This window comes from Pseudopipra pipra, chromosome 1 (assembly GCF_036250125.1).
Source record: "Pseudopipra pipra isolate bDixPip1 chromosome 1, bDixPip1.hap1, whole genome shotgun sequence".
Classification (NCBI taxonomy): Eukaryota; Metazoa; Chordata; class Aves; order Passeriformes; family Pipridae; genus Pseudopipra; species Pseudopipra pipra.
In genome coordinates, this window is record NC_087549.1 from 62,835,559 (window position 1) to 62,844,902 (window position 9,344).

The 9,344-nt window shown below is 35.5% G+C and overlaps 1 protein-coding gene across 2 annotated transcripts in view; it reads left to right on the top strand.

Moving 5' to 3' along the window:
- ELP2 (elongator acetyltransferase complex subunit 2) overlaps positions 1-9,097 on the top strand; it is a 37,470-nt gene extending 28,373 nt beyond the window's left edge. For both annotated transcript variants that reach the window (XM_064659027.1, XM_064659033.1), the window contains exons 15-22: positions 846-941; positions 1,070-1,127; positions 4,120-4,192; positions 4,626-4,812; positions 6,418-6,539; positions 7,040-7,182; positions 7,718-7,831; positions 8,798-9,097. In XM_064659027.1, the coding sequence (XP_064515097.1) occupies positions 846-941; positions 1,070-1,127; positions 4,120-4,192; positions 4,626-4,812; positions 6,418-6,539; positions 7,040-7,182; positions 7,718-7,831; positions 8,798-8,954 (950 nt within the window). In that variant the 3' untranslated portion in view covers positions 8,955-9,097. The remainder of the gene's footprint in view (positions 1-845; positions 942-1,069; positions 1,128-4,119; positions 4,193-4,625; positions 4,813-6,417; positions 6,540-7,039; positions 7,183-7,717; positions 7,832-8,797) is intronic.
- The last annotated feature ends 247 nt before the right edge of the window (positions 9,098-9,344 follow it).

The window sequence follows — 9,344 nt, forward strand, 5'->3', positions numbered from 1 at the left end:
AATGGCTTGGGGTAAAGCACCACAGACCTCTGTTCTCACACTGCAGAGGAATCTTCATGGTGACCGATGATCAGATAGCAGTCTCAGATAAATGTTGCTCATTTCATTTTCAAGGAGAGAGAAGACAGTATGAAAGAGAAAATAATCTTTTTTTTTTTTTTTTTTTGCTTTTTCTATACCTACTTTTTGAAACTGCTGTATTTGAGATGTACATTTGGCAAAAAGGTAGTTTATGTCTGAGAGAAACTGTTGCCCAGCTCTGTACCTTTTTTCTTAATACTGTCAGAGTGAAGGACAGAGTTGAATTTTAACTTAAAATTAACTACTTTCAGTTGCTTCTGGTACTTTCGCCTAAAGCTAAGGACTGAACCTTCATCAGTTTTGCTGAAGTTTGGAAGGTATAGATACTTTTGCTCAAGCATGGCTTTTCATTTAGGGATCTACATTAAATTTAGGAACTCATCACTTTTGTCAGAGATTTTTGTCTTAAACATTTTCAAATATAGAAGGAAAGGTTTAACATTGAGGAAACACAGGTTGAACTCCTGGTGACTGCTTTGTTCAGTCAAATCAAATTTTCTTTAAGAATATCTAAAAGAATCTGTGCTGATGGAGAGAGGTCATTTTCGAAGGTTAGATTTTATCTTTTTTAGAAATCTCATTCTCACATGCATCAGAATAACTAGCTTCTAATAATCATATTATTGTAACTGCAAGCAGGGAAACCTGGTTTCAGTTACTCGTATTGTAAAAACAATACATGCTTTTTATGCATTTAATAAGTCCTCATGTTTTCCTTCCTTTCAAGTATGTTCTCTAGCTAATGGAGTCCTTACTTTGAATAGGAGATATGGCTCTTCAACCAGCAGAGGATGAAGAATCATTTAATACAATTTCGAATCAGTATCCTGAGATTTATTTTCAACCCATGATCCTTACAGGTATGAGATTCATTTCTGTTGTAGGAAATAGAGAATGAGGTTCGTTGGATATAAACTTGAAGCATTATTTAGCTGATTTTTAGATTATTTAGTACCAAATTTGAATACATTGTACAAATGTTTTTTAGAACCTCCATCAGAGGATCACTTGCTGCAGAATACCTTATGGCCTGAAATTCAGAAGTTGTAAGTTTTTTCCTTATTGAAATTACAAAATTTCCAGAACGCTATTGTAACATATTAATGTAGTATGGTCTTGTAACTCTTCCTATTTACTATCTGATTTGCTTTGTCTTTACAAATACTTGTAAAATAAATATATGTGTATAAAAATTAGAAAATATAAAATACATACATGTATGCATGTTATTATATGTATATAAAACATATATGTTATTATGTGTATATAAAATTAGGAAATTATATATAAAACTTAGGAAACAGTGCCACAAATGGCATTTAGAACTGATGTGTCACAATTTTATTTTACTAGTTGTTTCTCCTTAAAACCTTGCCTATGCTCAGGGTCTCTTCTCTGTAAGGAGTTTTGTGCTTTCTTTCCACTTCATGGCACAGGCTTGCAGACGACGTTTGTCTTTCTGGTATGGAAGTGAAGGCTGAGGCATCAATAGAGGAGCTTCCCCCTAAAGCCTAAGAGTTATAAGGTGCAATAGATGGAAGCAGCAGCTAAAATAGGATGTGCCTAGTGGTAGAGCAAAGTGATGAATGTTGAGTAAAATGGTTACAAACCCAATTTGGACTTATATGGTCATAATAATTGTTTTGTGGTTACAGAGTTTTAGAATTCTTCTGCTGTGTTTTCTTCCTTTTCTGAAATTCTCAATTTGCAGATGAAGGTTGTCACCTAATTTGTTCCCTAAGGATCCCAGTAACATGAGGCTATCCTTTCACAATCTTCAAAGCTTTAGTATCAATCTTAAAACTGCAACATGAAGAAATTAGTAATCTCAATCTCTTACGAGTTTTTTTATCTGAATCTCCTAAAAGACTGGTCTCAGGCAGGAACAAGAAGAATGTTGGGCCTTTGCTGATGATTACAGCTACCTTTATACGTTACCAGTTTTGTGACTTCAGTTGGGGGTCAGGAAATAAAAAGCTTTGGAAAAACACTTTGCAGCTTGCTTTCATTTGACTGAGGGGGAAATTCTGTGGGAGCTCATCTTTACTTTCAACTGGGCAGTAAATCTCCTTTGATTACTTCTAAGCTCTTTTACTATGTTTGTACTCAAAGGAGGGTTTCCTGAGAGGAAAGCCGGTGGATGTTAGACAATATCTGCACACTTTGTAATTCTAACTGTTACATTAACTGCTTCTTCTGTGCATGCTATGGCTGCTAATGCACTCACATAAGAAGTTTGATAAGGGATGTTTAAGTATTGAAGCAGAGCCAAGGGCAAGATTTTTCTTCATTTGCCTTTGACATTTTGCCGAGTCTAGTGGGACATTAATATTTGATACTCTGCTATGGGAGTACTGCCTATCTTCCTGTATATCCTGCATTCATTAAAATAACTCCATTTTATTATGGTCTTCAGATGACTTATCTGAAAATTTTTTTCTGTTTTCAGAGACACAGCTAATGATAGGGATTATTTTATGCAAGAGCAACAAGATGTAAAGCATTCGTAGACTTTGAGGTTTTTTGCTCAGAATAATCTTGAAAGGAGTAACATGAAAACTCATAATGTAGATTTCAAGTTGCCATAGCAGCAGAAAACCAGTGTGAGGCACTGACTTGCTAAAAATAGCTTGTTTGTAATTGACATTTGTGTATTCCTAGCTCTAACTTGACACCAAATTTTGAAGGATTAGTGTTGGATTTTGCGAAATGTTTGCTTGAAGAGGTTTTAGTATGAGGAACTTGCTGAATTTTTTACATAATCTAATAACTTAAAAATATGGTGAATCTTGTGAGAATGTGCTAATCTTTATCCTCTTCAAAAATTACTGTAGAGAGTTTGTAGGCATCCTACTGAGATTAAAGCGTGAGTGTTGACATATGTGTTTATTACATTTCATGTAATACACTTGAAAGTCTAAGAGATCCTTTTTGACACTAGAAAAGTACTGTATTCATTTGTCTGGACACTTTGAAGGTCCAGTCAGTTTACCTGTGCCTGAAAAAATGCTATGTGGTTGAAAATATCATTTCATTATTCTTTCATGCAGTTACTTCTCTCCATTGTGAACCTTTATTTGGTGGTGTACTACATAATGAAGAAATCAGACTGTGTGTATGGGATCAGGGAAAGAGTGGTACTAGAGCTCCTATACTGGCAAGGCGTATATACTCATGTAGACAGCATCTCCTATTGCTGCTATCGTAATTTGCTTTACTGGAGACAGCACTGGCCTGTACAGGCAGTCAGTCTGACCTAAGACAGTCCTGCTCATGTGACTTTGCCAAAGACAATATTTTATATTTTCTGTTAATTTAACAAGAAATGTTACATTTTGGAGCTTCCATTTGGCAAAAACAAAGTTGCATGCAGAAGCTTGAAGTCTTTCCGTCAAGTCCTCTTCAATACTACATTTAGGAGATAAAACCAAAACAACCGAGGACTTGTTTCATGACTTGTTCCACAGGTTATTTTCCCTTCATGGAATTTCAGGAAATTTATACTTTTGATGGAATAAATATTTTTTAGTTTTAGAAAATTGAGTTTCAGTGGTTTCCACTACAAAATAGTCTCCAGGAACGTGCTTTAAAGTTAAGCATTATGATAAAATTCCTGCTAGTCGCAAGTTAAGAGTAAGCCATGCAGTACTACTTTCATCATTGTGTTTTCCTTTTCCAACATGATTCTTGTCCTTTGGTTCAAAAATCTTTCAGTATTTCACAGAACTGCCTGGGTGTTTCTGGTATATTTCTTCAGTGGTATTCAAATATATGGCTTCTGATTTTTATTGGTAGTGTTAAAATTGTTTTTCAAGAAAATAAGGGTACACTAAATGCTGCTTTAGTTTGCTTTGTAGCTTAGTGTAGCTTCTGCAGGACTATGGAATGGGCTGGAGAGATTTTTCTGTAGTCAGTTTCTAATTCTGAAAGAATTTATGCAGATGTTTAAACTGAATGCTGAACATTTTTAGGAATTATTTGGAATGTAATACTGAAAATGACTATGATGCATTAAATATCTTTTCACATGTATTTCAGATATGGACATGGATATGAAATATTTTGTGTTGCTTGCAATAATTCAAACACTGTAATTGCTTCAGCATGTAAGGTAAGAAAAGATTCTAGCACCATCTAGTGAAAAGTGCCCACCAGATTTCTAGGGCTGACAGAGCAGGAATCAGAATTCAGTTTGGGCTGAATTCTGTTCTTTTACATAAATGTGAAAGATTTTTTATAGATGGCAGTTGCCTTGCAGAGGTGAGAGTGAATGCAAATAAATTATTCCTAAATTATGTATGATTCATTTGAAGATACTAATAAGATAAATTCTAACAAATATAGGTCTGAAATATTTTCTTGCTCATATATTGTCAACATTAGTAAAAAATAGTGAAACAATCTTGAAAATTCCCAGAGGAAAGCTGGATCTTACTTGATTGCAAGCCTTAAAACAAGCCCCCTAACATCTTAGTATTTTGAAATGTGTGATTTTTATATTTGCTTTCATTAATTCTCACTGATATTTTTTTCCATCTATACAGGCTTCCAAAAAAGAACATGCAGCAATTATTTTGTGGAGCACTACTTCTTGGAAAAAACTGCAGAGTTTGTCTTTTCACAATCTGACTGTTACTCAGCTGGCATTTTCTCCTAATGACAGATTTTTACTAGCAGTTTCTAGAGACAGGAATTGGTCACTGTGGAGGAAAGAAGACTCCTCCGAGTCAGGTAAGATATGCAAAGTGGATATACACATTTGAAGACTTTGCAGTTTGTTCAATATTTTTGACTGCAGAATATTTGAAAGAGAATTAATGTAATATTTTAATGGACATTTTCCTTACAACTTAGAAGAATTAATTGTTGTAGAGACTTGTGGTTTTAAGAAATGCAATTAATAATGTATGGAAAGCTAGAAATTAAATTAAAATGCAGAGAAGAATATAATCAGGCTTTAAATGCTGTTTAATTGATGGATGTAATGAAGTCTACTATTCTGCCTTCTGCATGTGATTGTATGTTTGACTTATTGAAATCAAGTATACAAGCTGGCGTGTAATGCCTGAACTTCCAATTGGCATTCTGCCAAGAGAAGCCTTCATCGCGGTGTTCTGTGCAGGCATAGCTGGAGGGTTCGTTGCTACACCCATATCCTGCATAGAGCTGCCTTGTCCCTGTTTGCAGGGCATGGCACTTTGAGACTCTTGACAGGATTAATCTCTGTCTTTGGTGTGGCTTTCTGATAATCCTACACAATTGATTAATTTAACTAGGACTGTCTCTGTCTGGAAAAAATGCTGATAGTAAGGATTCAGTTGACCCTCTCATTAAGACTTTGAGCCTTGCAAAATCATGAGGAGATTGCTGTTGAACACGTTAATGGAATCCTAGACCAGATGCTTGTGCTGAAAGTGATTATCGTTGCTCTGTTGGCTTAATAGCATATAAACACTGCAGTGCTCTATAGAATGTTCCTAGAGACTTGGCAGTGAGTTTTGGCCCCTTCAGACAGTGTCCAGTTGTTTCCTGGCTTGAATTTCTGTTCTATTCAGACTTCTATTCTAAAGCCTGGCATATTGTCCACAGTAGTTACACAATGTTTCAGAATAAGGATCATGAATACTCACAGCAAGTAGAGGAAATCCTCTTTTCATCTCTTCATCAATAACCCTTCTGTCTACAAATAACATCATTATCAGTGTAAAGAAAAAGTGCTGGTATTGGCATCCCCAGAAGTGGTTATTCAAAGTCTGTGCTCCAAAATGGCAACCTTTCCTACTTAGGAAAAGCAGTTCCATTTAATGATCTGTTCTTAATTGTATACATGCTGAAATGGCAGCCTGTCTCTTTGGGAACACATGAATCTTTACAATTAGACCATTGTAATTTCAGCTCTTGGGGCTTTACTGGTAAATAAGAACTGTGGTGAAATTACTGGGAATATGTGAACACATGGTAAATGTTGCACTATTCAAAAACTTCTGAAGTCAGTGTTCTTACAAAAAACTTGATAGAAATAACCTGAAGGTGTTATACTTGGACTTAAATTCTTCTGAAACAGAAATGTATGTAAAAGATTGAACTGTTCCCTACTGTTTTAGGGCTATAAGGGCTGACTGATACTGTCTTGAACAGTTGCTCATTATCACTAGTAGTAGTAAGTGTTGCAAAAAATACCCATATGGTCCTAAGTATTCCCAGTTGCTTTAAACAGGAATGGAATAATATCCAAGTATTCCTGCAGTTCTTACATAGAGTTAGGTAAGAGTAACGATTACTTTTAATATGTAAAGTAGTTGAAGCAAGGGTTTTGCTCTGTATGTTTTATTCCAGGAGCAGTCTTCGCTTGCTGTGCATACACAGACAAAAATACAGCTGTTCACAGTCGAATCATTTGGTCTTGTGATTGGACACCAGATAGCAAGTATTTTATTACTGGTAGTCGGGACAAAAAGGTAATTAATATTAAAGGTTTGGAAAGCCCAGAATTATTTTAATGTATTTTAGATTAGCAAATGCTTTGTTCTAATGAGCCCTTTTTCTATAAATACACAAAAGTCTTATTGTGCGTTTTAGCGCAGAAATCAGTGATACTTTCATAAGCTAAATAAAGTGCTTGAATATATATATATACAAGACTGTGGGCTGCCAGTTGGACTTTCTCCCTTCTTCTTTCATGCAGTAAGACAAGCATATGTCGCATAATTCTATGGGTCTCAAGTTTTTCTTCAACTTTCATAACAGAATCTGTTTTTGTTGTCGGTAACTTTAATGATATCAGACAGACTTTCTACAAAGACGAATCTTTGTAGATAGAGATTTTTTACTATTTTCAGGGTCATCTACTTTGTTCTATGTCCTAGAATTCCTTTAGTTAAGTTATTCCTTATGTTTTGTAAGTGCATTTACAAGAAGTTCAAAGTGAAAATTCCTAGATGACTCTGTTTTCTTACAGGTCGTTATCTGGGGCCAGTGTGATTTATCTGTGAATACTGAAGGGAATATGCTGGATTTAGTCAAGCCTTGTTCAACAGTACTAGATGCTGGGGATTCTGTAACTGCTGTTAGTATCAGCCGTGTGCTTACTCCTGATGGAAGGTATGACTGGTTTTCTATAATGTCATTTTGTATTTAATTCGAAATTAATATTTTCATAGTCAACTGATGTTCTGTGGCTAAACAGCTCCCGAAATCTACCTGTCAATTATTTCAAACATTCTTTAACTGAATGACCTCTACTTTTTTTTCCTTCCTAGCCACCTTTTCAGCTGTATAGTGACTTCTCCAAACAGTGTAACAATAAAAAAAGGAAGCGGGAGGGAGAAAGGCATGAACACACCTGAAATGCATTATTTTTTCCAACAGTATTGACTGATCTGATGTTGTAATAAGCTCCTTACTTTTTCCTAACCAAATATATTTTGCAGGTTTCTACTTTGCTGTTTTTTTTTAATGAAGTGGCTTTGATTTAAATTGTGATGTATTAATTTTTGTGGAAAAGTAAATACTGATTTGAAGGTCAAGGTGCAAAACAGTACTTGAGTGCTACTTCTTTCTATCCTGCATTAGAACTAGGCCTTGCTGAGCTGCCTACTGTAATTTCTGTTAACTAATGCAGTTATTCTCTTGATAGATATATTGTTGCAGTAGGCTTAGAGAATGGGAAGATTGTCTTGTACACATGGAAGCAAAGTGGACAGGAACTGGCAGTAGCTGACTGGACCACATGTGTTGAGATAGGTAATAGGTATGTCTTTTGAAGTAAGTTAGGAGCAATGAAATATTATTCTTGAGACTAATAGTGCTGGAGTTATGTTCTTGTAATATATAAAATGATATGAAACTGGTTTATTTGTATACCAAAATTGTTGTCCTTTGATCCCTGAAAGTCTAAAGATACCTTAAAGCGAAACTCGGAAAAAAAAAATTGGTTATTTAGATGTATTAAAAAACTCACCCATGAATGTGAACAAAAAACAAGAGGGGGTTAAACCCCAAAATAAATACTTCATGCTATACAAATGCTTTGAGAAATATTTCTCTTTGTTGGCCCTACTTAAAAAGAAATAAAAATAAAAAAGTCATAAAATAAGATGATAGAAAACACTGAAGAGACGGGGGAAAGAATCCCTGTCTATATACATCAGCAAAACATTTTGGAGTGGATGACAGCAAGCTTTCAAGAGCAGCTTCTACCAGAAACCAAAGGAATGACAAGATCTATGCGGTGCTGCTGCAGTGACAGCTAGAGAGACTCTGTAGAAAGACTTTGAATGTTTCACTTGAAGCACTCTCCTAGATTCTTCTGTCACATACTGGCATTGATAGTAACAGAAATGAAAGTTGATGGTGACTTTGGCCTGTATGTGTGTGAAGTGAATTGGGAAGGGATACCAGATAACAGGAAATTGTAGGCTAAAAGCCAAAAATCTGTCATATCAGTAACTGAGATGCTAGACCTGTAGCTTAATGTGGTAAAACTGGAAATCAATAGCTGTTTGAATTATTGATGAGCGAGAGGATAAAATGTCATTAGTGTTAATGGCCCTACTTATTTTAAGAATTTAATACCTGCTGGTTGTCACAAATCAGTTTTTCCTCAGTTGGTAGTGTTAACTGAAGAGTACTAATTATATGAATGTTGATGTTTACAGTCACATGCCCAACTGTGTTTGACATTTTGCAGTTATGTATGGATTTCTTTTTGTTGCAGCCAAAGTCATGCTCTTGCTGTGAAACGTTTATGTTGGAGACATCATGCAGGCAGAGCTGGACATAATGATCAGAACAGCAGCGAGTGGTTGCAGCTTGCAAGTTGTGGAGCTGATCACTGTGTTAAAGTATTCAATGTCAACAGATTTGCTCTTTAGCAAAGACAGCAGGCCTGTCTGTGCCAAACAGATTCACAATATTTTATGTCAACTTTTAGCCATTTTGATTATTGAATTTTCTGTTTTCTGCTCTGGGAAGTGAAACATCTGACATGTAACTTATTAAAGCAACTTTGGTGGAAGTTTGAAATGTCAAATATTTTTATAATCCTGCAGTTCTGGGAATATGAAATATTTTATATGTTTTGGTTGGTGGATATCTTGGAACTGAGGCATGGGAGGTGGGTAGGGTATAGGAGAAGGATAATGAGACAGTTTTAATCACTGGCTCCAAGGGTGGGTGGGAAGCTGGCAACACTTGGGTTATGTACTTGGGATTCCAAGTGGAGTACTGAATTTTTTTTAAGCTCCTATTCCTATCAAACTTTT